At 41.4% G+C, this 27,189-nt stretch overlaps 1 protein-coding gene across 3 annotated transcripts; it reads left to right on the top strand.

The window, feature by feature from the left end:
- The first annotated feature begins 1,814 nt into the window (after nt 1–1,814).
- HUS1 (HUS1 checkpoint clamp component) lies at nt 1,815–13,094 on the top strand. Of its 3 annotated transcripts, XR_012633176.1 has the most exons (9): nt 1,815–1,923; nt 2,229–2,356; nt 2,899–3,075; nt 3,724–3,831; nt 4,777–4,851; nt 6,842–6,941; nt 7,284–7,415; nt 8,240–8,792; nt 9,628–13,094. XR_012633176.1 is itself a non-coding variant. In XM_074899811.1 (8 exons), the coding sequence occupies exons 1-8, from the start codon at nt 1,872–1,874 to the stop codon at nt 8,320–8,322; spliced, it is 831 nt and encodes a 276-aa protein (XP_074755912.1). In that variant the 5' UTR covers nt 1,815–1,871; the 3' UTR covers nt 8,323–13,092. The 3 variants fall into 3 exon arrangements, 2 of the variants coding, with proteins under 2 accessions (XP_074755912.1, XP_074755911.1); XM_074899811.1 differs by having other exon boundaries at nt 2,923–3,075; nt 8,240–13,092; XM_074899810.1 differs by having other exon boundaries at nt 8,240–13,091.
- The last annotated feature ends 14,095 nt before the right edge of the window (nt 13,095–27,189 follow it).

Below are 27,189 nucleotides of genomic sequence, written 5' to 3'. Positions count from 1 at the left end.
GCTGACTGGGCCTGAGCATCTGGTTGCCCCTCATGTGTTGTGTGATGGTACTCAGGATGAGCTGCTCCATCAGCTTCCCGGGCACCGAAGTCAAGCTGACAGGCCTGTAATTTCCTGGATCATCCTTCCAATCCTTCTTATAGATGTGTGTCACATCGGCCAATTTCCAATCTGTCGGGACCTCCCTGGTCAGCCAGGACTGCTGGTAAATGATGAAAATTGGCTTGGCGAGCACCCCAGCCAGGTCCTTCAGCACCCACAAATTCTTGTACTGTGCCTCTTTCCTGATTACCTAATCCTTTTTAATTAGTTATGTATAGTATGTATGCTCTACCACAGTGCTTAAGCATCAAATAGCTGTTTCTAAATGGCTGACAAATACAGACAATATGATTCAGCAGATTAATTTCTTAGAAGTTCTAAGAAATTGTAAAGAAGTTCCATTGTCAAATACAATAAAGATCTACAGCATAACTAACTAGACAAATCTAGAACAAAGTTCTGCAGTGTTAACTTCTATCCCTCTGACTGGGAACAGAGTTGAAAATAGATCTTATTCTATTCTTTGTTTTGTGAAGTCATCAGTACTTTGGGCTTGGCTGCTTTAAAATTATTTCTAAGTTTGATGGCTAAGGACTAAGATGGTAGAGTTAGGCAAAGAGCCTACATCTTCTTCGCACCCTAAGTACTCCAGAAAGTCAATGCTCACCATCCCAAAAGAAGTGCTCTGTTGACATCCATCTGGTAGAACACAGAGAAGGTAGATGGGATTGACAAGCAGGCAAGCCTAAACCATGACTGTTTTGCAGATATTTGTGATACATTTCTGTTAAAAATGAATTAATCTAATAAAATGGTTAAAAACCACAGGTACTTGAAGTAGTGTAGAAAAGTCTAGGCCATTTAATTCCATCTCAGTGTGCACCACTGAGAAGTCACCTTGATCTCAAGCAACAGCTTTGAGCACCGGAGTGCCATGATTGAATTCTGAAAATAAAAAGTAGAAGGTTCTCTAGGGTGTATATAAAAAAAGGAAGTAGTATATGCAGAGAACTTTTAAACTATTTACTTCCCGAAGTTATGTGTACTCTTGTAAGAGCTGACATAACATAGAAACAAGGAAAGGCAATTTAGCTGACCTGGGGAACTTTCAGTGTGACAAAAGCACACCATACAATCCTGAAGAGCCAAAGAAGACAGCACCAGAAAACTGTCTGCAAATGCTGTGGTCTTTGAGGACTGCAAGGATAGAAGAACACCATAAAGGCAAAGGACCAAGTCTCTCAGAGGAAACAAGCACGGCACACATGGGCAGGGACAGGTAAAGCAAGGTTTTCCCTCACTGTACTTGAACTATTCCAGCCTCTGCACAAACCCCTGGCACACCATGCACTAAGCTGAAATAGCCCTGGGAAAAGGGAGTCTGTCTGCATGTGGTGCCTGGTCTGACAGAGCACTCCTTTCTAAGAACACTTAGGGCTGCTCAGCTTTTTCTGGGAGGCTTTGGCTACTGATGGCGGGGGAAAAAAGGCCTCTTCTCTCTACCTTCTTACATAACTGTTGCTTTCCTGCCTCGCCATTGCTTCATGTTGGGCACAGTACTCCGCTCAGGAGCAAAGCCTGGGCCTAGGCTCTGCCAGCGGCTGGAGGTTTCGAGGCCTCGGGGCGGGGGCCCACACAGACATTTGGATTTGTACATACGTTCTGGGGGTGCCGAGAGGCTTTTGCGTCTCCGAGGTGAGCGCTTCGGCTCCGGCTCCGGAGACAGTCACGACCGCAGGAGGCGTCACAGTCCCGCCCAGCGGGGCCGGGCCCGCCCTCGGCCGCACGCTAGCGGCGGGCGGTGCTGCGGGCGCGGGCCGGGCGCCGCCATGCGATTTCGGGCTAAGATTGTGGATCTTGCCTGCCTCAACCACTTCAGCCGTGAGTATGCCTGGCCGGGCCGGGCCGGAGGGCGGGCGGCTCTGCCTCGGCGAGCGGCCCCGGCCGCCGTTCTCGGGGAAGGGGAAGGGCTGTGGGTGCCGTGAAGCCCAGGCCGCGGGCCAGAGGCCCTTCCGCGCGGGGAGTGAGGCAGCGAGGGGCGCCTTCCTTCGCCCGCAGATGTTAGGGAGTTTCCGCAGCAGCACGAGCGGAGTTTTTGGAGACTGAACGTTTCTCCTTTGTCCCCCTGGGACAAGGTGTGTGAAGTGGTTACCTCTGTAACGGCTCCCCCCTCCTCCCGCCGCCAGGTGTCATTAACACAATCGCCAAGTTAGCCAAGACCTGCACCCTGCGCCTTACTGTCAGCAAGCTGTATTTCATCCTCTCCGACAAAGTGGCGAACGGAGGCGTCAGTATGTGGTGTGAGCTGTGCCAGGTAAGCCCGGGGAAGTTCAGTAACCACCGGCCGTTGAAAACCAGAGCGTGCGGTTGGGTCTGCTTGCTGTACGAGGCGCGTCTTGTACACGTAGCCCTCGTCTCAGACGCGCCAGTCTCTCAAGGCCTGTCCGGCCTCTGACGGCGCACTGTTTTGCAGGACTGCCGGTTAGTGGCGCAGGCCTGCTGTTTCTGGCTAGACATCCCCTTCACCTTGGTTGTCACGTCAGTGTAAAGCTTCAGTGTGTGTTGGCCCACCGGGGCCTGCACAAAACGGGAGGCGGGAAGGTGTAACCCACCCCTCATACCTCTGGTTTTGAGGGCTGATAGGTATTAGGGGGGGATCTGAAATTAATAGGTGTAGCCTGAAGCAGTGGGCCTTCATGCTTATGCAGCCTGTGTTGATTCCTCTAGGAAAGGCAGAGGAAAGCTTACCATTGTACACATGCAGTTCTGAGCTTTAAGTCTGTTAGGTAAAACCCGCCCTCTGTCTTTTTATTTTTTTCCCCATTTCTGTTATTTCCCAACTGTCAAAAATTCTAGGGGAATTTCTTCGATGAATTTCAGATGGAAGGAGTAGCTGCAGAGCACAATGAAATCTATTTGGAGTTGGTGCCTGAGAACCTGTCAAGAGCATTAAAAACTGCTCAAAGTGCTAAGGCAGTGAAGATCAAGTTGACTAACAAACACTGTCCCTGTCTCAGAGTTGCTGTGGAGCTAGTAAGTGCAACCATGCTTCTTCATTATTAAGAAAAAGCTCTTAAAGAATGTGCTTTTCCTAAGATCAAATAGAAGCTTTGGTAGTCTTTGGTGTAATTCTAGAAAACTAAATAAAGAAAAATGCCATTTTCCATTTCACTAGCCTTTCCTGCCATCATGTTTGGTAGCACATAGAGCCAGCCAGTATTTTCCAAAGGCAAGGAAGTGGTGGAGGAGGAACGCTGTGTCATTGAAATCTCTAATCTCTGCTTTTCTCCATTCCTTCATTCTCTAAAATTTTCTCATTGAAGCCATTAAGTGAAGGAGGTTTCAGTGTCCTGTTTGGCTCTTTCTTTTGCTTTTGATCGTCCTGCCATTACCTTTCACACTTCTGGCTTCCAATTTTTTTTGTTGTTGTTAATACCCCTTCACTGATTGACCTCTTCAGCTCTAAGGGTAGTTTATAGATACTAATGACTGATACTTCACAACCTCTTCCTTATTCAAAAGGGAAGTCCCTTTAATAGCGACCAGTAGGAACCTATGGAAAACTGGAACTGAGTGTCTGGGGCACTCAGTTATATTATTTCCTAGAGTGGGTCTGAAAAATTTGAATTCAGACTGCAAGTCTTGTTTTTAACTGCAAGAGCATCCTCTCTCTCCCTCAAGCCATCCTTATCGAGCAGCAGCAGGATTGTGACACATGATATTCCTGTGGGGGTTATTCCTCGAAGATTATGGAATGACTTCAGAGAGCCCAATGTGCCAGACTTTGATGTAAGCTGTTTCATTTTATATTCCCTACTGAAAGGGGAGGTTGCAAGTGGAATGCTGTTACTGCAGAGTATACTACCACTGGGTTTTGGAGAGGAGGTGAAAGGAAAAAGGAAGACTGGAAGCTAGAGGTTTGGAGAGGGGTGGGACATGGCTTCCATCTTGACAAGAGAGTCCAGAACCTGTAAAAACAGTGGAGGTGGTTACCAGTTCTTGCTGTGATATTCAGAAAGGGAGGATTAAAGGACTTGCCTGGCTTTAGGCATAGGCAGGAGTGCCTCCAAACCACACAGTTTTAGACCATTTCAGCTGTTCAGGTCCAAGTGGCCCAAATAATCTGTTCTTTCTGAAATCGATGGCCTACCTGTCAGAGTTAGATATGTGTTTCCACCCAATTTTTCTGTATCCTCTCTGTATACTTTTTTGACTTCTAGCAGAGTTGCAAGGAAAGATCTTTGTGCAAATGTGCTCCTGTTTGAGGTTATGGATGTCTGTTACCTCTATAGCTAAGAGCATTCAAATTTGGAAGGCACGAGACAGTAGAAACTTGATGTGTTTTGTTCTGTTATTTCAGATTTATACCGATGCAATCCCGGAAATGATTACAGTACCATGGGAATCATGTTCTTTCCTTTTTGGCTATAGTAACTATTAACTGCTCAGTAACACAGATACAAGTTCATGTGAGAATCTGATCTGCAAAAACCTGTCTTGAACACAGACTTGGGATAGTATGTCTGAAACAATTGCTAGAGTGATGGCCTTTTGGTATAATGGGAAGGAGTTCCTCTGTTCCTGAGTCATTTGCTGATTTCAGTTAAGTGTTGCGCTCCCTGCACTCAGTAGATAATTGAGTCCAAAGTAATAGAGAATTGAAAGGAGAAATTAATGCATCACATCCCAGACACATTAAATATTTGTGCAAACGTGGTTCTTACATCTTTCTAGGTCAGTATTTACCTTCCAGTGCTGAAAACAATGAAGAGTGTTGTGGAGAGAATGAAGAATCTCAGCAATTCCATTGTAAGTTAAGGCACTTCATCAATGTGTTCTACAGACCTTATTTTATCTTGGACAGAGCATGTTTCCCTGTTGCCAAAATTGGTGCCCCCATGTTGTATCTTATTTTGGTGTGGGTCGCACGTTGAGCTAAAGGCACCTGAAGACTGTGTAAGGGCTGAAGAAAGTGATAGGATTTATTTTAGGATTTACACTGAAGAGTTTGTTCTGGGCTTCCCAGAAAGTGGTGCTCTTTGTACTGAATCCTTGAAAGAATATGGCATTGTGTTGCTACAAGCTACTCTTTATAGCTGGTAAGAAATTGCAGGGAAGCTAGCTGGGGACTTTCTGGGTGATTTCATTTAAGAAATGCCTATTAAGTAGGTCTTATGTTAGGTGTCTGTGTGAATGAACTTCAGGTAAAATTGAGGATTTAAAGGAAATCCTACTAATAGCTCCTGCGTATCAGCCTGTGCTTTAGATTCTTGACTTGGTGGGTTTCCAGTCCACTCTGAGTTTCTGGAGTGCTGCTGGGCCTTGCATTGAAAGAAGCCCTCTGCAGCTGGCCTGAAAAGAGGTTTGGGGTTTTTTTCAGTTGTTGCTCACAGTCACCAGAATTGACTGTTATGAAAATTAATAGGTAAGTATAGAGCCTTGGAATAGTTTGGTTTTGGTGCTGTTCATACCAGTTTTGATAAATGGAAAATATTCTGTAAGTGGAGAATCCTGAAATTTGGACAGTCTCAGTCTTCCAGGGCTTGGAAGAGTTGAGAGATTACCCTGGGTTTCTGGTAATTTTGCAAATGCAGTCATCCTGCAAATACAAGAGTAAGCACTTCAAACTCTTCTCCATTGTCAGTCTTTTGGGGATTTTATTATTTCTCTCTCCTTCCTTCCCCAATGTCCTCAGTGGAGGTGCTTACACACAACTAAGCACAGCATATAACTGCTTTGCATCTCTTCTCACACGGGATAGCTGTATGATGGGATTGAACTTTGGTGTTCAGCAACACTGAGAAGAGGTAGCATGTCAACACTGGGCATACACACCTTCTTACGTCCCTTACCTCCTGCTCCAAAGCAGGAAAATAAATCTATGTGAAATAGCTTGGATAGCTCTAAGGGAGGAGGCAGACTACATGCATCCTCTACATGCTTTCCTGTTGTTAAAGAACAAAATCATCAGGTGCCACAATTAAATATTTGTGCTAGGTGCATCCTGGTAGTAAAACTGGTCAAGATCAGTTCTGCAAAAAGGGCTTAGAAGTTCTTTCAAATAGTACTTGACCATTCATCTCTGGACATCTCCCATTCTGTAGGAGATTCTGGTTGTGATACGAGCCTCTTTTAAAATTATTGAAAATTCCAGTCACAGAAATGAGGGGCTTAGATGTGCTTTAGGAATCCTCTGAACTGCTTGGGATTTGTGTAAGATCATACATAGTCTCCTTCTGGTTGGACATTTTGTCAGGATGGAATTTGAAAACTTTCAGAACTTTTCCAGGTTTCTAACAGGTCAAAGCCCTGCTTGGAGTTACTGCTCTGGTGCAGCTGTTGTCTGTTTTTAAGTGTTGGAAAGCAACACTGCAACTGCGTGTCAGACCTTGATGCATCATGTTTTCTGTGTGTGTCATATGGACTGTGTAGGTGCTTTTCTGTTTGTTGAAAAGCTGTATGGAAATGCAGGAAACCTTGCATTTCTCCAGCTTCAGTCTCTTATTTCTAAATCCTTTTCCTCAGCACATGAACTTACCAAAGCCAGTACTTGTCCTAAAAGTACTGAAGAACAATTGAATTTCTTTCTTTTCATAATTTCAGGGAGATTGGTCTAGGATAATTCACTCAGGAATGATGAGAAATGCATTTTGTAGCTGAACATTCGAATGTTCAAACTGTGTTCAGAAACTACAGTTGAGCTGTGAGGGCACTGAAGTGCTTCTGGTACAAAGCTGTACTTTATTCATTCTGCAGTGGGAAAGTGGCTTGCCTAAAATTGAGAATGATTGTATTGCAGGTGATTGAAGCAAACTCGAATGGAGAAATGAACTTGAAAATAGAAACTGACTTAGTATCTGTAACGACCCATTTTAAAGACTTGGGAAATCCTCCCTGGAGTAAGTTTTCCCGTTTGTTGCCTCTTGTGTCTGTCTGATTTCATTACTTAAGTGTGACACTGGTAACAGTACTTACCTTCTGTTAGTCCTTACAAAATTGTATCAAGTACTTTGAAGTCTTCAAATGAAACCTTAAAAATTAAAGTGGCCAATGGCTGTTTCATGTTTGTGGGAGGGAATGTCTTCCAGTATCCTTTACAACTTTGTAGGAAAACTGGGCTTTCTTTTCCTTGCACTGCTGTTTCTGGCGTACTAGCTGCTCGGTGGTTATCAGGTGTGTCCTTGTAGGTGTTGAAATTCCTTCTCATGTTTTGGCTAAGTGTTGTGTTCTTATGCTTTTAGCATCAGAGGATGGTTGTCAAAGTTCTGCTCAAGACAGAGATCTGGAAAGCATGGCTGAGGCACGCATAGACATCAAGAAGCTGCAGCAGCTGCTTGCTGGACAGCAGGTCAATCCCACAAAAGCATTGTGCAGTAAGTTCAACAGCTCTGCTTGCAAACTCCAGTTGAGGAGGGATGTTTGCTGTACTTGTAGTCTCAACAGGACAGCATATCTTCTGTTTTGTCTGTTTGTAACTTGACTGTTTTTACTGTACCTGAGGATTTAATATTACTATTTTTAGGCAGTAAGCTTCAGGCCTTAGGCATTTGGGGAAGAAAAAAAACCCTTTAAGCCAGGCCCTTTTATAAGTATCAACTTGAATACTCAGACTGGCTAATAATGGGTGTCTTCATGTCTTTGTTTTCAGGTTATTATTTTTTTTATTTTGAGGTGGGATTTTTTTTTTTAAGTCTTAAAACAAAACCCCTAGTTTCTGGCAGAGAAACTGGGATTTACTGACGTGTTGTGGGTTTTTTTCTCAGAGGCTTTCTTACATTCAGCACCAGATTGATTCTAATACCAAAATGCTTTTTATGCAGCTAGTGTTTCTAACTATAGAAACAATACGTTCTCTCTAGCAGAAGCCTATGCAGGGTTTTATATCCTATTTTAATAACTCTGTATGCTTTTCCTGAAAACATCTGTGTGTTATGTTTTAGTGCAGATGCTAAGAATTTCACAAGGAAGATTTATATCATGGGTATAGTGTTATAGGCCTATACATATTTCCTTTCTGGTATCAGGTTTCACAGAGTCTTTAGTAAGGCTTCATAGACCCTCCAGGACTTTAATATTAGAGTTATCCTTCTGTCAGAATTGGTAGAAGCATTGTGTTCTTATGGTGGCATTCTGTAGCAGATAGAATTTTAAAGTATTTTTCCTGCTTTAAACTGGATTTTTTTCTTTCTCCTTACAGATATTGTAAGTAAAAGAATTGTACACTTCATCTTGCTCCATGAGGATGTTTCGCTTCAGTATTTTATTCCAGCACTTGCCTGAATGATTTGGAATCTTGGTCATTTTCCTACCTGAGGCCTTTTCCATGACGTCCAAAAAACTTTCAGGAATTGCTGGAGTACTCTCATCTGATGCTGTTGGATGCAGCCGTCAGATGGACATTATATTTATGAAATAACTCAAAATACCTTCTCATCCAGAAGGCCATTTTTGTGAAGAGTTACATACTATGAAAGAGAGATGCTGGGGAGTTGGCATATCTGAGTATTACGGGAAGCAAAACTGAAATTTGTATGTGCTTTTGGGATGCCTTGAGCTATGGGGAAGGGAACATAGCATTTTTTTTCTTGTCGACAAGCATCAAGGTAGAATTGATCTCTGGAGCTGCTGCTGGGTGTATTCAGTATTGGACAATGCAGCTCCAAGTCAAGGGATCTCTGAGCAAGCTGTCGTACCTCTACGGAGCAGGAGAGCCCTCTGGAGAGTTGACAGATTGGTGTTTGCCTGGGCAGGTAAGTGCAGCCCTCCTGGAGTGGTACTGGATTGACTTCTCCAGCAGTGATGTATGTGGGCTTGATGCTGCTGCAGGTTGTGCCACAGAAATGTGTCTGAGGCAGAGGAGCATCCTGTAGCTGCTAGCATGTAACAGGGTGTGACAGATGCTAAGGAACACCAAAGGCTCAGCAGAGTCTGTTTGTACCTGGTTATATCTTTTGATCTGACTTGCTCCAGCATACCTCTGTAGTTCTGTTGGTGCTTGAACTGTGTTTCGCTCTTGCCCAGAGAGGACAAGTCTGAATTACCTTGTTAATGTGGGCACTGAAGGTCTCCATCTGTGTACAGAATGAATATCATATGAGGACATGTATGAACACATAGATTGGTGTGAACTAAAGGGCAAGTTAGCTGTGGATTTTTTCCCTTTCTAGATAGAAAGCATTCATTGTACAACCTGTGTCATGGTGAGATTGTATCTAGGCTCTGATGCTGAGCAGCCAAGAGCATGACCAAGTTTTGCTGACAGGAGTACTGCCACTCTTTTTCTTCCTGGTTATCTTTTGAGGTCTTTTCCTCCTTATTCCATGTGCAATTGTATTTATTATCCAGCCATGTTCCATGTAGCCTTTGGTGTTCCACAGGGTTTTGAATACCTTGTGAAACTTCTTGTTTTAGAAATAGTGAGTGAGTCTTTGCTGCCAAATGGGACTGGGAGTTTCTGCTAGACAGTAACTGTTGTCATGGTCAGAAGTGATGTTTTTTGGGTTTTGGGTTTTGTGTGTTTTTTGTTTTTTTTTTTTCCAAGGGGCATTCAGGTTAAGGGAGCAATTAATCTTTCTGTTCTTGCAGATGCAGATAGTGAAGAGAAGGCTGAAGGAGAGGTAGTGGCCTGGGAATGTTATGCTTCTTTGCCTTCTTCCACCATTTCTATCAGACTAGCCAGAAAGGATCTTCCAAATCCTGTTAATTTTCATGGGCAGTTACTCAGAAAATCTGTGTAAGGTGAATAGCTGTACACTATGTTTCAGCAATTAATTGGTAAGAGGTATGTGGTAAATAGTCCTGGGTTTTCTCCTGAGGAGTGGGGAAAAACTGTCACATGCTATGGAGTGTGCACTATGAAAGCGGGCTTCGAAGTCTTTGGATTTTCTCCTTTGGAAAATGCGTTCTGTGTAACCTGATGGAAATGGCTTTTTCTAGTACAGCATAAGAACTAGTAATAATGGCCTCTCAGCTATGTGGGCTCCATGACTGCTATTTTTAAAATGAGATCAGAAGTTATAATTACAAGACAATGTGTGTTGGGTTTTTTTTAATAAAAAATAAATAGAAGTGGAGTAATGCTGGTACAGGTTTGGATTATGCCATGAGATGTCCATTTCATATTCTGGAGGGGAGGAGGCTAGATGGACCACCAGAGGTGAAGTCTCTCCAGCCCCAGTGCTTCCTTACCCTTCCCACCTAAATATATAAGGATACAGCTCAGCCCTCACATCCAGTTGACGCATATATGCTGATCAGAGGGAAAATAATATTTACTCAGGTTTAAACTTGCTGTCATCTGTGAATCCAGTTGTCAGAGCCCTGAGGACAATACAGGGCCTTAATGGCCCTAAGCAGCCTCATTGGGGACCCCTACCCACCCCCTGTCCCTGGGCCCACAGATCCTATTTCAGCTCAGGCTGTGGCACAGTGTACTCCCCTAAGCTATGTTGTAGGTGGGCCAGGGACCAGCCCTGTTCATGAATTGATGTTTGGATTTCCTGGATTGGCTTCAGATGGGGGCTGTTGCTGTCACCACCTGGTTCTGCAGGCCTGTGCCCCAGCTGTGGGGGTGCTGCCTAGCCTGCTTTGTGGCCACCCTCTGCTCCTGGCTCCTCCTCACTCCTGGAGCCACCTTGCTCTTGGTGCTCCCTAACACCAAGAATGAGAGGAAGTATTTCTCACTAACAGTCCTGGCTGGTTCCACATGATCAACCAGTTGTTTTATGCTAGAAAATTTTTGTTGTGGCTTAAGCTACCAAGACAAAACAGAGTTGTGAGCTGCTAATCCAGCTTCTCTCCAGCACTTTGTTCTCCTAACCCGTTTCTGTTATGGGATGTTAGGAGTGGCCACTACCTCGAGCAGCTCTGGCCTAGGATTCCCAACCAGCTGCTGGAGCCCAGCCTCAAATACCTGCCTACCAGGGCTGTGTATGCCCTGGGCTGAGGGATGTAGCTGCTGCTTTCCACTTGCAGTTTCAACGAGCAGTGAAGCTGAGCTTGTGTCCTAGAAACAGACACACACAGGACTGCATCTACATACGTTGACCCTTGTAAAACAAGCACAGGCAGCCATATCCCCTTCTTCCTCTTCATCTGTCAGAGACAGAAGGACACTCGTGCAGGCACACACAGAGTGCTCTCTCGGTTCACAGGTGCATACACATTCGTAGATCCCTCGAGTACTGGTACTGCCTAGTGCCCCTGCCCAGATCCTGACCCTCTTACCTGCCCTGTGGGTCCCCTGTTTGCTGGCTCATCCAGGTTGGTGCTTGCATGCAGCCGTCACACTCTTGTCTCACAGGCATCCCATACTCGGGTCCTCTGGGTATAAGCACAGACCCTTTGCCTGCCTAATACCACAACCCTAACCCAGGCCCTCATACTCACTGGCTCATCGAGCTTCAGGTTTGACAGCAGACGCATACCCCATGCACACCCGGTTGGGGAAACACACAGATAACTTGCCCTCTTATCAGCCAGCACCAGGTGAATAGGCCATGACCTCCAGTCCTGCTCCAGCTGCCAGCACCAAGCCCCACACCTGCCTCACTCATGCCAGTCCCCCCAGTAGTTGATTTTTGGGACATAAACCATTCCCACCCCAGTGTCCAGGACCCCTGCACTCCAGTAGCTGACACCACAGTTCTGGGACACCTAGACTCCCAGTCTGACTCCAGTAGCTGTCACCAGTCCCACCCATGCTGGTCCCCTCTGTAGCTGGCACCTAGTCCTTGCAGCACAGACACACAGCATAGAGCGCGAGGTTATGCAGAGATAGTGGAGAAAGGGCTTAAGAAGATAGAACAGAATGCTGTGATGAGCATGTTGACTGACCCCTTTTATAGGCCTTTCTGCCTAGTTCCCCTCTCTTCCTCTCCCTTGCCCTGCACATTGCCTCATCAGTTGGCACATTTCCACCCTTTCCCTCCAATGCTGGTCCATGAGGTTTGTCAGTCTTTATCAGCTGCAAAGTCCCATTTTGTTTGTGTTGTGCCTCTAGTTGACTGCGGTAGGCCAGTAAGCACCACAGGGCAGCTCACTCCCTCCCCCCTGGTGGGATGGGAGAGAGAATTGAAAGAGTAAAAGTGAGAAAACTCATGGGCTGAGATAAAGACAGTTTAATAGGTAAAGCAAAAGCCAAGCACACAAGCAAAGCAAAACCAGGAATCAATTCACCACTTCCCATCTGCAGGCAGGTGCTCAGCAGTCTCCAGAAAAGCACCATACCATATGGTATATACCTCTGGACAGCTGGGGTCAGCTGTCTCAGCTGTGTCCCCTCCCAACTTGTTGTGCACCCCCAGCCCACTCACTGGTGGGGCAGTGTGAGAGAGAGAGCCTTGACTGTGTAAGCACTGCTCAGCAATATCTAAACCACAGGTGTGTTATCAGCACTGCTTTGGTCGCAAATCCAGAACATAGCACCATATGAGCTACTGTGAAGAAAATTGACTCTATCCCAGCCAAAATCAATATAGCCTGCAGTTTCTTGGTAACCCAACAATTGGTGTGAATGACCAGAGTTGGTGTTGTTTGTTTTTTTTTTCTGGTTATTGTCTTTGCTAATGCTAATTGGTTAGGTTTTTTATCTGTGTGTTTATCTCCTTCCTTTTCCTTATCATCGCAATATAGGATGTGCTCAATCAGATAATCTTGCTGGAATAAACATTCTCATACTCCCACCATACACTGCCTCTCTTATAATTTGTGCATCAATTTTGTGTCCCTTTATGTTCTTGTTTATGATTTCCTCCTCTTCTTCTTAGCCTTTTTTTTTTTTTTTCATTGAAAAGGTCCTTGACCAGGTACCCTTAAAGGAACAGACACTTTTTCCACATACACTTGCAGTTTTCAATCCTTTCATCCTTTTTATTCTCGAGACTATCAAATGATTTTACTGAAACAGAATTTGATGATGGTTTATCATGCAATTTATTCTTAAATTATTCTGATTTTTAACTCTGGTAATCTGAAAGTGTGTATTAATGCTTGTAAGTGGTTGTATACAATATCTTCCTTGTAGCTGTCTGTGAAACTCTCTGTGAGGGTTCTCTTAAAATTTTGTCCAGAGCAATCAACTTCTTCCTTTATGAGTCAATGGGATACCAGCTCCCAAAACTGTGCAGGCACAGGTCTATGTTTTATGTAACTAAAGGCTACTGAACAGTATATGAACTTACTGACTTCCTCTGGTTACCTGCTAGACCCAAAAATCAAAACCAGAATGAAAAGGGGATTTTTTCCCCTCCATTTTTAAGGGACCTCCTCGTTTTTTGTAAGACTATGCTGCACATCCACTGTGATAATGGATACTGAAGATAGTCAATGATACTTCATTTCAGGATCACATTTGTTGGATCTAAGTATACCCGTTAGTATGTGTCCTAAGAAATTCTATACTTCATATGAGTCATCCGGGTTGAGTACTTGATGTCTTCCTCAAAATATCTGTTAATTTTGGAAAATGTTTGTTGGAAACTCTCTAGTCTGTCTTACGGATTGAAAATTTGACAACTTGCTGTTGGTAGGCAGTATAAACAGTTCAGTGCAAATACATTTACACTGATGTGGACCATGTACTTTTCAAGCTGTAGTCTCATTTCTGCTTTGTTATTAAATGAGACCAAAAAAAAAAAGATATTTTATTTGGGTTTCTGAGCCACATTGATTTACTTTAATGTATAAACAGTGTTTGCCAGAATGGAAGTGAGATAATGATGTTTAGCAGAGAAGCATGCTCAAGACTTACTGATGAAATATGTGGAAGGACATTGCTGTCTGGGTTGGAAGGCCAAGTACAGGGATTGAGCATCACACCTAAATGTATCAGGTAAGTAACAACCTCAAATTCTCTCTTAATATTAACATCTGTGTCTAACACCATTCTTTCAAACAGGTGAGCTGCATGTCCTCTGACATTCCATAACCTGTCAGCAAAGATTAGACTTAATTTAATTTTATGTGATTGAGACATCAACAGTATTGGCAGGGGGAATAGAAAATGCTGCAGGTGTTACTTTTTTGGTTTATATAAAAATTTCTGGGGTTTTTAATTATAGACTACTTGTCTCTGTAAATCTTACTGTACCCCTCTGTAAGATGGGGTGGGAGAAAATGATCACTGTTCTTCCTTTCATAAATTTTAAGATGTAATCAAACAATTCAGGCAAATGCATGCTTTATACTGTTGTTTTGAACCAATTGACACTGGGGCTGTTGAGTTACTAGGTCTGCAGAAATTTCAGGTGTTCATCTCCTTAATGGTGCTGCTTGTATGTAACTCTGCCTCCAGAAGGGGCAAGAGGGGTATTTCTTTTCTCCATTGTCAGGAATATTTATTTGAGTGTGTCGGATGTTCAGCCTCTGGGTTTTCAGGTTGGGTGTTTTTGCTTTGTCAGAAAAGAAAATGAGTTGAGGTGTGACATGACCATGTGTTACAATCAGAAAGACATTTGCTACTTGTATTACAGAATCACAGAATCATCTAGGTTGGAAAAGACCTTGAAGATCATCCAGTCCAACCATTAACCTAACACTGACCGTTCCCAACTACACCACATCCCTCAGTGCTATGTCAGCCCGACTCTTAAACACCTCCAGGGATGGGGACTCCACCAGCTCCCTGGGCAGCCCATTCCAACGCCTAACAACCCATTCTGTAAGGAAATGCTTCCTAATATCCAGTCTAAACCCTCCCTGGCGCAACGTGAGGCCAGTCCCTCTTGTCCTTATAATGACTTGTGGTTATGCAGCACTTGAGCATCATTTAAGCCATGGGCTTGGGAGTGCCTCAGTATTATGTTCTTGGGAAGCAATTGGACAAGATTTCTGCCTTCAGTGGCAAAAAATCTTGAAAGTAGAAAACTCCACGTAAAGTTTCTAGTTATCCTGATATTTGTATTTGAGATGAGCTATTGTAGAGTTATGGTTCTGGAGAGATCTCTAGCTTCCTGAGCTTGTATTTCAGTTAAAATACTTGTAGAGCAGTAGAAGACAGACATTTAGCAGATGAGTAATCTGGAATTTAAGTTTTTTGGACTGTTAAGGGATTTGGGATCCTGATGTGTAATTGTTCTTGCAGGGGGAGAAATAATATCAATTTGCTATGCAGCTGTAAAGAGAAGTTTAGGACCAGTCTTGCTAAGAGAAGTGGCTTTAAAATACTGTTTTGTTGTTGTGTTGTTGTGGTTTAACCCTAGCTATCAACTGAGCTTACTCACTCCCCTCCAGTGGAATGGGCGGCAAATTGGAAGGGTAAAAGTGAGAAAACTCATGGGTTGAGAAAGCCCAGGAGGAAGTTAGTTATATGTTGGTTTTGACTTGCTCCTGGATTTTCAGATATGTTTGCTTAATTCAACATCTACATTGAACTCTGTCTGTCCCCACAAAATTTTTATATCTTTGAAATGAGTCACAGTAGTTGTTAAAGAGCTTGGGCTCTTCATGACTCTTGGATTTGATTTTTACTTTATATCTTCCATCAAACTTTTTCAAGTTCTACATTTTTCATCTATCCAAATTTGCATGTGCCACTTCAATATTTGGTTATAATCCTTATTTAGAAGGTAAATAAGAGTTAATTCAGAGAATGATGGCAAGTTTGTGAGCTCAGTTGAAACAGGCATTTTAAGTGGCAGCTATGAAAATCGTTCTTGAGCAGTTTCAGAGATTTCATATCATAGAATCACAGAATGGTTTGGGTTGGAAGGGACGTTAGAGACCATCTAGTCCCAACCCCACCTTCCACTAGACCAGGTTGCTCAAAGCCCCGTCCAACCTGGCCCTGAACACTGCCAGGGAGGGGGCAGCCACAACCTCTTTGGGCAACCTGTTCCAGTGCCTCACCACCCTCATAGAAAATTATTTTTTCCTTATATCTAATCTAAATCTCCCCTCTTTCAGTTTAAAACCATTACCCCTTGCCCTACTACTATACTCCCTGACAAAGAGTCCCTCCCCATCTCTCCTGTAGCCCCCTTTAAATGGAAGGCTGCTATAAGGTCTGCCTTGAGCGTTCTCTTCTCCAGGCTGAACAACCCCAACTCTCTCAGCCTGGCCTCATAAGGAATTTAAGCAATTTCTAGAAGATCCTCAGATCAATTGTATTTCTTCATTTGCAAACAGACTTTGTCTACTTCAGAGTTAAATCTTGTTTTGAGGGTGTGATTTCTGTGTTGGGCTTTTTGGTTGTCCCCACTAGAAGTTTGTAGCAAGTAATAATAATGTGTAGCCATGCCATGGCTGAATGACAAACTGAATCCCTTTGTCACTTCTTGTAACCATCCAAAACAGACTTATGTCTTACAAGTTTGGCATTTGAGAACACTTAACAAATCTTTAGACTTGTTTCACGTTGTTTACAGTTCTCCTAGTATAATGTTATGTATTTTGGTTTCCAATTTACATTTATAAAGTTAAATTCTGCAGCCACTACTCAGATATTATTAGACAAAACTTCTGCAGTCAGAGGCTCAACTCTTTGCTGAAGAGGGTAGCAAAAATCTGTCTGCCTTCAAGAAAGCATTTTTCTGTGAGTCAGTGAATAGGTATAGAAACTTACCTATAACCTTGTTTTCCTTGCTTTCTGGTTACACGCTACTCTATTACTGATCCTTATTTATGTGCTGCTTTAGAAAAAGACTTTACATGTATTCTTGTTTTTGCAATGCCACAGCAATTCAGAGTGAAATTTTCATTAGAAAAATAAAACAATAGAGGGTGCTAAAGAACTGTGTAAAAATGTATGGCTCTGCTCTCCTAAGAAAAACCAAGCTAGGAACAAGCAGTGGACCTCAGTTAACACTTGTGAGAGGATGCAATTTTTTAACAGTCTTTCATAAACGGCATTTCTCAAATGGGCAGGTTGCCAGTGACTAAATGTAAGACCGGAATTGTTTGAACTTTGTAAGCTATGGAAGAAATATTTTTTCTACAGCAAGCATCATCAATGTCCTGGGTCAAATCATTTAGGTACAGACTCTGAGCAATGCTGAACTCAACTGAGATTAGGTGGCTAAATAGTTTACAGGTTCTGGATTTAAGCCTCTCTGTGCTTCAGTGCTTTATCTGTAAAGCAAGAATCTTTGTACTATAGAGCTTGTTGCAATATGTGGTGAATAAATGCATGAAGGATTTCTGGTGAATGTGGCTTCTCTGATTGAAGCCTAAGTCTAAATTCTAGCCTTTCATTGCATAGGTATTTACTCAGGGACATCTTAATTCATGCACATGTCTCAGGGACTAATCAGGGAAATAAACTGTGTGAATGTGTGTGGGCTTGTGGCATAAATCTTTGGCTCTCTTCTCCTTAGCTGGTAGGGTGCCTATATTCAACTTATAGTTAATTAACAATTAACTAAGTTCTCACTTTGTGATGTACTATTGATGAAAATCTGAAGCACAATTTATCATAGGTAACTAAAGGAATGTTGGACTTACCCACTTTTTGTACCGAGTTGTTGGGTAATCAGTTGATTTTTCTTATGCTGAACAGTTTAAAGACTGTATTCTATGAGCTTGTATGTCTTACAATTATGTCCTATAAATATGGAAGATGCCAAGCTGGAGCTCCAAGTAATTTATTCTGGTATTCAAGAGTCAGATAGACCTCCAGCAATGGAAACTGTGGGATACTAAATGTAGTCAGTCTTCCAAATACCAGGAGTCTTCCAAAAATGAAAACAGACAGGAAAATTTTGATTATATTATACAAGCAAAAGTTAAATCACACTCAGATCTTAAAGCATTTTAAGTGATGTCTAGTCATGTTCTGGCACTGGTATAGTTTGCAGCAAAAACTGGGAACAACTTTAGCCTTTGTTTCACTCAAAATAACTGGCAATGTCAGTAATTACTAGAAAAATTTTACTTACCACTGTCACTTTGGTGAATTTATCACTCCTCAAAGAACATAGAACCAACTAGCAACTCAAGGAATTGTCTCTAATTTTGTGAAATAATATGGATTAATTTGTATACAGATCTTAGACTTTTGAGAAGCTCATAAATATCTGTTAATTTACAGTGGCCAGCTCTCAGCTAGCATAAATCAGCTTAGTTCATTTGAAATCAGTAGTTATGCCAGTTTATGCCAGCTGAAAGATATGGCTGTGTGAAGCTTTCAGTAATTCAGATCAGGGAGGTGATCTGCCCACTGGCACGAGAACCCTCTTCATAGATCTCACTTGTGAAATTTCTTTTGGAAGCTGAAAATAAATCTCAAATTCCAGTCATGACATTTGAATTTCCAGAAGGCACTGGCATTCCTGGTGAAGATACAAACATCGACATGCCATTGGCAGGAGGGGTTTTTTTATTTGGCTTGGCTTCTACCCTGCCAGTGGTAGCTCTTTGATTTGCGGTGTCTGTGAGCCTGTCTGGCTTCAGCACAAGACTGAATATTAACAGAGTGGAGGGCACTTAGTTCTTCTAGAACTAAATTAATCCTTATGGTAGTTTTTGTAGACAAAAAAGTCACAGAGCACCTGCCTCAGGCTCAACCAGTGTGCCAAACAAGATCAAGCAGACTCATGGTTACCAAAGGTTTTTCCACTGCTCAGAGGCAGTGCTTCCTCTCATCAGCTGAGTCTTGGTGAAGTGTTTATTTTTCAGGAGGTGGTACTGATCCCTGCAAAGCTCATCTCCCCAGAGGTCATTCAGATTGATGGAATCAGGGATTCAAGAGGGGATTTTGAACAGGAGGGATGCATTCAGTAATGTAGGAGTAGGAGATGTGGAACACATGTGACATGTTGCTTCATTCTAGTCTGAAGATGCTTCTTTTTTGGGAGGCAACCCATATTTGGGACGTTTACCTTTAAAGAAGTAGAGATAAGGAAGACCATTATGGTTTGTTAAACCTCCACCATGGAGCCATGCTGACTCCAAGTCTTTCCAGAAATCTCAGAATTGTATCTTTTTGACCTGCTTCATGTAATGTAGGCATCTGAACTCCAGCACTCCAGGCAGTGGTGGTAGCATTGTCCAGAAATTTGGCTACAGCTTCAGTGCTGGGGTCAGACACAGGACAGGAAAGCAGAGTGTCTGGCATCTGTAACTGATGCTGTTTAAGGCAATTTCTGTATTGTTTTTGGATTCTTAGAGAACAAGAGTCATTACAGTGACCCTTTTTGATCTGCCTTAGAGTCTCTGTCTCTGGGAGACAGGCAAGGGGTTTTAAATTTACTCTATCATATCAGAGTGCCTTCAGGACAGTTTCTGTCATTAAATACTACAGCAGCACAGCAGATAGTGAAGGCAGATAGAAGACAGGCCCCTTAGAAGGGGAATGAGTGATTAATTCCCTCAAATATGGTACACATTGCTGTAGTTGCCAATATTTTAATGAGATGACCACAAAAACTTATTTCCTTCATTCTGAGATAGCCTGTGAGTTGCAGAGGATGAACATATAAGAGAGGAGAAAGGAACATGCAGAGACCCTATTCATGTGAATTTTTCTTTTAAACATAGTCTCATAACTAGACTAGTTGACACATGAACTTCTATTTGGCTACTTTGCACTGGTGGCATGGAAATCTCATCACATACAGGGTGCTCTGTCTGATCACCAGCACTGTAAGCTTGAAATAGAAAGAGGTAATCCTTCCCTGTGGATTTGCTATGTACTCAAACCTCAAATGGGCAGTTTGGATCTGTAGGGTGTTGCTTTTTCAAAGGACTTCAACACATTCTATTTTCTAGCCCAGTTCAAGCACATGCTTAGGAAGTCCACTGATTTTAATGAGCGTTAAGAAACACTTCAGGTTAAGGATGAATTTGTTTCCAGGATGAATGTTTTGCCAAATAAGGTCCTAAAATACTTCAGCATGGAAGTTCAACATAATCTTTGACATAATTTCCCTCGTTTTTGAAGTGTAAACCACACATTCAGACTTGGCTGAAGGAATATTACCAGATAGCAATGTCACTTCTGTAAAGAGCTTTCAGAAGAATAAGAAAATATTGTAATTTTATACCATTTACTGAAGTATAGGAGTATTGTTGCTGTAATGCCAAAGGAGAAAATCTCATAGAAGTGGAAAGAAATCTGTTCTGCTGGTGCCCTTCTCCAGATTTATGCCAACATGTCCATACTTGCCAAAAAAATCTGCAGCTTCTGTACATCTGGAAAGTTTCATGTACTTGGTTTGTGCTATACTATAGGAATCCTGTCAGTGAAATGTTGGGGGTGATTATTCACAGTTTTCTTATTGTTAATTAAACGAGAGAACTCTGTCATACAATGAGTTAGAATGAGGGGATGAATTTCATCTTTCTACTGCTGGTAGTTGTTACGTGTATTATACAAAAATGACAAGAATCCTTTCATGGAAGGTTTTTAGGGACTGGAGTTTGACAGTGTCACTGAATTTCTGAACTCAGTAAAAGCTTCCTTAGACAACGGAAGGAAGTAGCTGTCAGAACATGGGAGAAAACTGATTTTCTGACATAACAACTGATTTATGCTAGCAAGACCAAGCCAGCAGAGGAACTGTTTAAAACTTAATCATTTATGCCATCTAAGTTATAAAAAACAGGAGATAATTTACACTCTGGTGGTGTAATTTGGTGCTGCTCTATTGTATTTATTGACATTCAGTTGACTTACACCCACATCCAAGTTTCATGAAAGGACAGTTGATTCAACCAGAGAGACCAACTTTTCAAGGTAAAAATTTCACAGCAAAGATAATTTTCACCTTTTTCCAAGAAGATGCCTATATTTTAACCATGCATTTAGAGTGCTCCCCTAGTTTCACTAGGATGTACTTATTTACTTCTGTGGATGATCCAAGCTTTAGCGTCCTTCAGCAACATCCCACTGACTTCAGAGTTCCATTTCCATGATATAGTCATTCAAAAAAAAAGAAAGAGTGCTCAAATTGATGATTTAAGCACATTTTCCACACAAGATTTAAAGCCACATGCTGATTTTTCTTTAGAAATAGAAGGCATCTGCTTGTGATGTGGACAGTTTCCTTGCTTATCTTGCACTATAAAATGACATTTATACCATGTAATTGGGCTTGCATTTCCCTAGTGGTAAAAGCCACATATATTTTTCTTCTTTACGTCATATTTTCAAGCTACTTGACAATAATGATTTACCTGTGACAATGCTGCCTTTTGTGATATTTTTTTAATGGATAAAACTTCCAATTTTTGTCATTCCCATATATTGCTTTTATTCCCAATAAAACTGCTTTTTTGGGCTAGACATCCAGAATACTGTTGTAATGGAAATAGTGAGGGCTTACTGTATTGCTTCTGTCTGAACTTGAAAGTGATCCTGTTCTCATTTAAATCAGTAACAGAACTCCCCCTGGCATCTGTGAGAACTGTGTTGGCTGGCTGTGTATCCTATAGACTATATCAGAGCATACTTCAAGATTGTTATAGTTTTAAATATTTTTTCCTGATTTATAATTATGAACAAGCTTTTCGTCCCAGTGTAACTGTCTTAATCTCTGCTACCAAGAGTTATTAAATGTTGTTATCACGGAACAAAAATTATAAAATTATATTGTGAACAAAGACTCCCACTTCAGAGAGAAAAATGCTTTTTTTCACTGTTATTCAAGATTCATTTTTATGCTAAGAATGAAAATCATTATCAGGATAAGTGAGCATATGGGAATCTGATCCTGTGTAGACTGCTGGTGATTTTCCACCAAATTACTTCTACTGATTTCAGGAGACACATCTAAGAAACATGTGACAAACAACTACTTTGGCAGAAAGATCCCATTCCTGCTCAGTGCAGAGGCTGTATTATTCAATAATCTCGTATCTTGGGTGACTCTGTATGTATTTCCACTGCCCTCTGTATTTCCACTGCCCATGGACATTTGAATCTCATAAATGAAGGTAGCATTATAAGGAGGTTTGGTGTCTGTCTGTTGTCAGTGCTGCTGGCCAGGGATCTTTTGCTTCCCAGAATGTGCCCTGAAGTTGCAATTGTACCACTTCCTCACAATTTACAGCCCTGCTTTATCCACTCCGGCTTTGGCCACAGCTCTCCATACCCAGCCACTGGCAACTCTAGAGTATAACAGAATACAGGAGTCAAATCTCCTGCATAAATATGTGTGCTTGCACTCAGTTAAAGATAATCCAACTTCTAATGAAGATGCCCTTTCAGTGCAGGCAAAATTGTCGTCCTGAATTCATAAAGTTTGTTGGTCCCACATTTTGTTGCATCCTCTTATGCCTGGGTGTTGATTATCTGGATGTGTTTTCCCATGACTCAGCTTCATCTTCAAACTGGAGTGATTCTAGCATTTTTCTGAGGTAAAAAACAGTGAAATCATCAAACTATATTTTTGTCTTTTACCCATTTGTGGAACATGTTCAGAGCCTCTTTCCAGGATGAGGAGGGGTTTGCAAGTAGTTGTGACTGAATCATTAGGTTGGCAAAAGAACTGGAGTCTGACTGAAGATGGAGCCCTGAAAAGCTATTCTGAAGTGATCTGGCATACACACTTGGCAGCAAAACCTTTCACAGGCTTGGAGATGCCTAGATGCCAGGTCAGCAGGGTTTCTTCTACACTTCTTGGTTGAATATGTTGTCTTTTCTTCCCACCTGAACAATGAAGCTTGATAACTCACTGGAGAGTTGGAGATCTGTCACAACTGAAATGAGTGATTTGATGGTCAAACTATTTGTAATTCTTAGTCAGGAGAAAAATTCCTCTTTATCTTTGATTGTTAAAACTTAGATGTCACATTTGCCTGACAGAAATAGAGAAATAGGAACCAATTATATGTGTTCTTAAATGGGTTATATATTCAAAGGCATTAGAATGTCTTCAAATATATTAAATAATAATAAGTTTCTGTCATTCTCACCGCAGTGTGTGTCCAGGAAAATAGATCTTTTGAAGCATAATGTCTCCAAGCTTCTTCTGTACCTTTTCTAATAAGAAAGTATTCTTCTAAATAATGTTTGGTTTCAATATATCAGAAAGAAAAATGTCTTCAGCATGAAAAGTGTATGTCCTATTGTAAAAATAATATAACAGAAAAACCCCACTAATGCTGGATTCTTTCTCTAAATGGCAGTTCCTTAACTGTATTCATAGACTGGCTTAAAAGATATATCATACTTTATTCTCAATTCACACTAGAAAAGGACTTGTGCAGATCTGAGGATTAGACAGCAGAATGATAACTGTGTTTCCCCTCCCAGTTCCAGAAGAAAGTTTGTGGTAACTTTATGGTGCAAAGCTGATCAGCAGATTTTACAAAAGCTTCTATTTTTTCTTAAAAATAATCAGATACTGTTTAGACTTCGGGGGCGAGATGAAACTCTGTATTAGATTGCACAGGACAAGAAGCCAAGGATAAATTGTGACACTACTCTGAAAATACACATGCTGCTTAAAGACTGAGGTATATAACCCTAACAAAAGTCATCAGAAAACTGGTCTTCTCCCAGTGTTGGATTAGTCCCACCATATTGCCGATTAAGATGTCTATATGTCAGGGTATTTTCAGTGAAATGTTCAAATGCCTTGCCATCAAGGCCATGCCAGGAGTTTTCAAATAATTCACTGAGTTAAGACCAGATAAGGTAATGACATGCAAATGAGCAGTTTTGTCACAGCTTCTCCCTGTAATACAATCTAAGCATCATTTTGTCTTGTATAACTACTTAACTCTGTGGTGAAGATGTCAGTTCATTTGAGTAAGTACACCTACCTTTTGGCTGCAGTTTGATTCCTGAACCTATCTTGAATGGTTATGAAATCATATCCCAAATTGACTGAACAATTTTAACTGACTGGTTCACTAGTAAAGTGTTATGAATTAGAGCTGTTTGCATGGAGAACAAAAGATTAACATCCTACAGTGGGATGAATGTCCTGGAGTTTAGTTCATTTTTTAAATTTATTTTTTACTTCCTGCTTCCCTTGTTCCAATTATTTTGAGCTTCTCTTCAAGAGAAACAATATGAACTTGTTTAATGAAATTAAGTATCCTTAACAAAAATCAACAAATACAGTAATATTGATGTCAAGAGGTCTGCACGTTATTTTAATTTGTGTTCTTTAATAAGGTCGTGTTGTCTGCACCTTACACATCTTTTTTTGGTTGGTGACCAACCTGTGCTTGTTTTTATTACAGACCTTTCATATTCTGTTGCCTAAATCTGTATTTTCAGTTTTTTCTGGACGAAACAATTAATTCAAAAATACTTATGTATGTCAAATTGAAATACTGATATTTTAAGTTTTAAAGTAATGAAACCAAGAAATTTACTGTATGCTGCTGAAGTAGAAAGTTAAATGCAATCAGTTACTCTTAGAAACTGAAGTCTTAAAAGATAATCCCTAATCCCATAGACAGAGACATGTTTTATCAGTAGAAATTATCTTCTGTGGTGGTATGTTTCCATTTCTCCTATTAAGGTTTACAGGATTAGACCTACGGGGCTGTCATGTTGAGGTTTGTGGGAGACAGGTAAAGGCATTGGAATTTCTTTATGTAATATAAACCTACTTCATTTAGGTACAGTCAATGACTTAATATTTTCAAATAATGAAATAAACATAATGAAAATGAGCTACTGCTAACTGGAAGACTAAGCACAGGACACAATGCCAGGACAATTCAATTATATCTCATCTTTCCCTTGGGATAAACTACTTGGAGAGAACACAGGTAACTTGAGATGAGTTTTAGACCTTGATTTACTTTGGTTCTTAATCTTGCCAGATCATCTTGAGATCCTGAAGAACACTGCCTCGTCTCACAGCCCCCAACCCTGGCTCATGGCAACCCAGGGGTGTGTTGAGAGTGGGCAGTACTGAGATGTTTATTACTGTGTTGACAAATGTGGTTGTCAATAACCTGGTGGTATTGGAGTGTAAGTTTCCATCTCCTGGGTCAGGAGTCAATGACATTGCTGATGAAGAAGCTTACTCAGTTGCTAGAGGAATAGGTCTTTTGAGGTATCTGGCAATTACTGTATTTCTGCAGGTAAGGAACCAAGCAAGGGAGATTTCTTCATCTTCTGAGAGGAATGAAGAATAGGAAAGCTGCAGCAGAACTATCTCTCTGCTTCTCTGCATGTTAAAAAAATGAAGTGAGGAATGGGTGAACTACTCAATTAGAGCAACAAAAGAGTTTCTCCTTTGCTTCATGTCTGGTCAGCCTGACAAAACCTAACACCTACACTGCCTTGACAGAAGACTGATGCCAGGTTACATTTGCCTGGTGTGTTTTCCTGTCATATCATGAATGTTTTTCAAAATTAAGGAGAAAAAACTGAGACTTGGTAGATCTTGTAACCAGATTAGCATAGCCAACTGCCTCTTCCATTATTCCTCCAACCCTGGCATGAGAGGTGCACTCTGGTCCTCCTCAAACAGCTGCCTCACTTAATAGAACATTTACAGTGACCTTTCACCATAATTAACAATTATTACTCCTGCAACCAACAGCTCAGAATTGCAAGCTTCTGTCAGACTTGTAATATGTAGACAAGCATTGCTCTGTGCAGTATTTAAGAGAAGTAAGGAAACAGGTTCATCCTCATTACTGAATAAGGGCAGCACTTAGTAATTCCACGGGAAAAGCAGAATCAGGTTATCTTAGTGGGTATTATGGGAGGTAGTATTCACAGCAACTTTTTCTTTTCCAAACTGAAAAAGAAATTCAGAATACCAAACTGAAAAAAAACAAAACCTGAAAAAGTAAAAAAGGGAATCTTTTATTTTATGCTGTCCTGTAAAATAGTTGATTCTACTTTTGTCCTCACTGTCTGGCCTTCATTGCCCTTGCTTCTTTTCCCTGCTTGCTTTTTTCTTGTGAAAATAGTTTCACAATTTATTTATATACATTCATTTATTTTTTAAAACAATCACATTTCATTTCCAGAGACATAAATGCTTTTATATCTTCATTAAACCCTATGAATCTACTTGAAATGTTTAATCAGGAAGAAGATCAGATCTCAAGAGAACTCAGGAGCTGAAAAGGTGAAATTCAGATGTGGAGGTTTTCAGGTGAGTGCCACATCCATTAGCCCACTCCCTGTTGAGAAAATGGTGGGTCAAAGCAGAAGCCTAGCTCCAGAGCCACTTGGGCTTGTTGTGCCAAAATCTAGAGTGAATTTAAAGGGTGGTTCAATCTCCGATGCTTTTCCTTAATGCTCCTTGTTGGGAATTTGACAGTTATGAGAACTATTTTCTCTCAGACATTTAACAACTGTGGAAGCTTTTGAGAGGTAAATGTCTTCAGTAGTTAAGATCACAAGGTGTTTTGTCATCTTGAGTACCTTAGTGGAGATTCAACAGACAGCTGTGAGGAAATGTGGGATCAAAATGCAAATTTGCATGTATTTCAGCGGCGGCAACAGCTGGTGAAGGTAACCAGATGTTCCGCTCAATGTAAGGAGAGCATTTGCAACATTTTCTTGCCTGCCTTTCATTTTTGCCCAGTAGTTGCGATCAGTGGTCCTTCCGTCTGCCCCCTCTTTGAAGCTGATTTGAATCTTCATTGCCTTACACTGTCAGATCAGGTTAGTTATATCTCTTACTGTGTCTCATTACAATGTTGCCTGCTTAGACTGCTTAAAGCAGCATCCGTGACCCTTTACATTGTAAAAAAAGTAACATGAAGCTAAACTACAGAGATTGAAGGAGTTCCTACCTTCTGCCTCAGAAACACTGGAAAACAAAGCAGTCAGTGAGATTGCTTTGTAGGCTGTACGAATTTGAATTTTCTCAGGCACTGTGAGACTGTTACAGCTGTCCAGTCAGACCTGCAGTTTAACACAGGCTCTAGAGGCTCATGAGATGATTTTCATGTCAGCCTACAGTATGTGTTCAAGCTATGCAAATCTCTTGGAAAGAGTTAGTCTTGAGCATTTAGACCAAAGAAAGCTAGAAGGCATTAAAACTCACTATTTATAAGACACTAACATACAATAAACAGGAAGTATCTAGATTCACTAAAGATACAAAAGGGAGGGAGGATTTAGTTCATGTTCATACAGGTCTGGTTCCATTAAAGCCTATGAAGAATATCCAAATATACCCAAAACCTGAGAATATGACCTTTTTATATGGTATAGTCATGAAGGAGCTTTAGAATGCATGGCGGGACCAAATCACTTTACTATTTGATGTCTGGCTAACT

The sequence above is a fragment of the Athene noctua genome, chromosome 2 (assembly GCF_965140245.1).
Source record: "Athene noctua chromosome 2, bAthNoc1.hap1.1, whole genome shotgun sequence".
In the NCBI taxonomy this organism is placed as follows: domain Eukaryota; kingdom Metazoa; phylum Chordata; class Aves; order Strigiformes; family Strigidae; genus Athene; species Athene noctua.
Note: the sequence above shows the minus strand (reverse complement) of the source record. Positions and strands in the feature narration are given on the sequence as shown.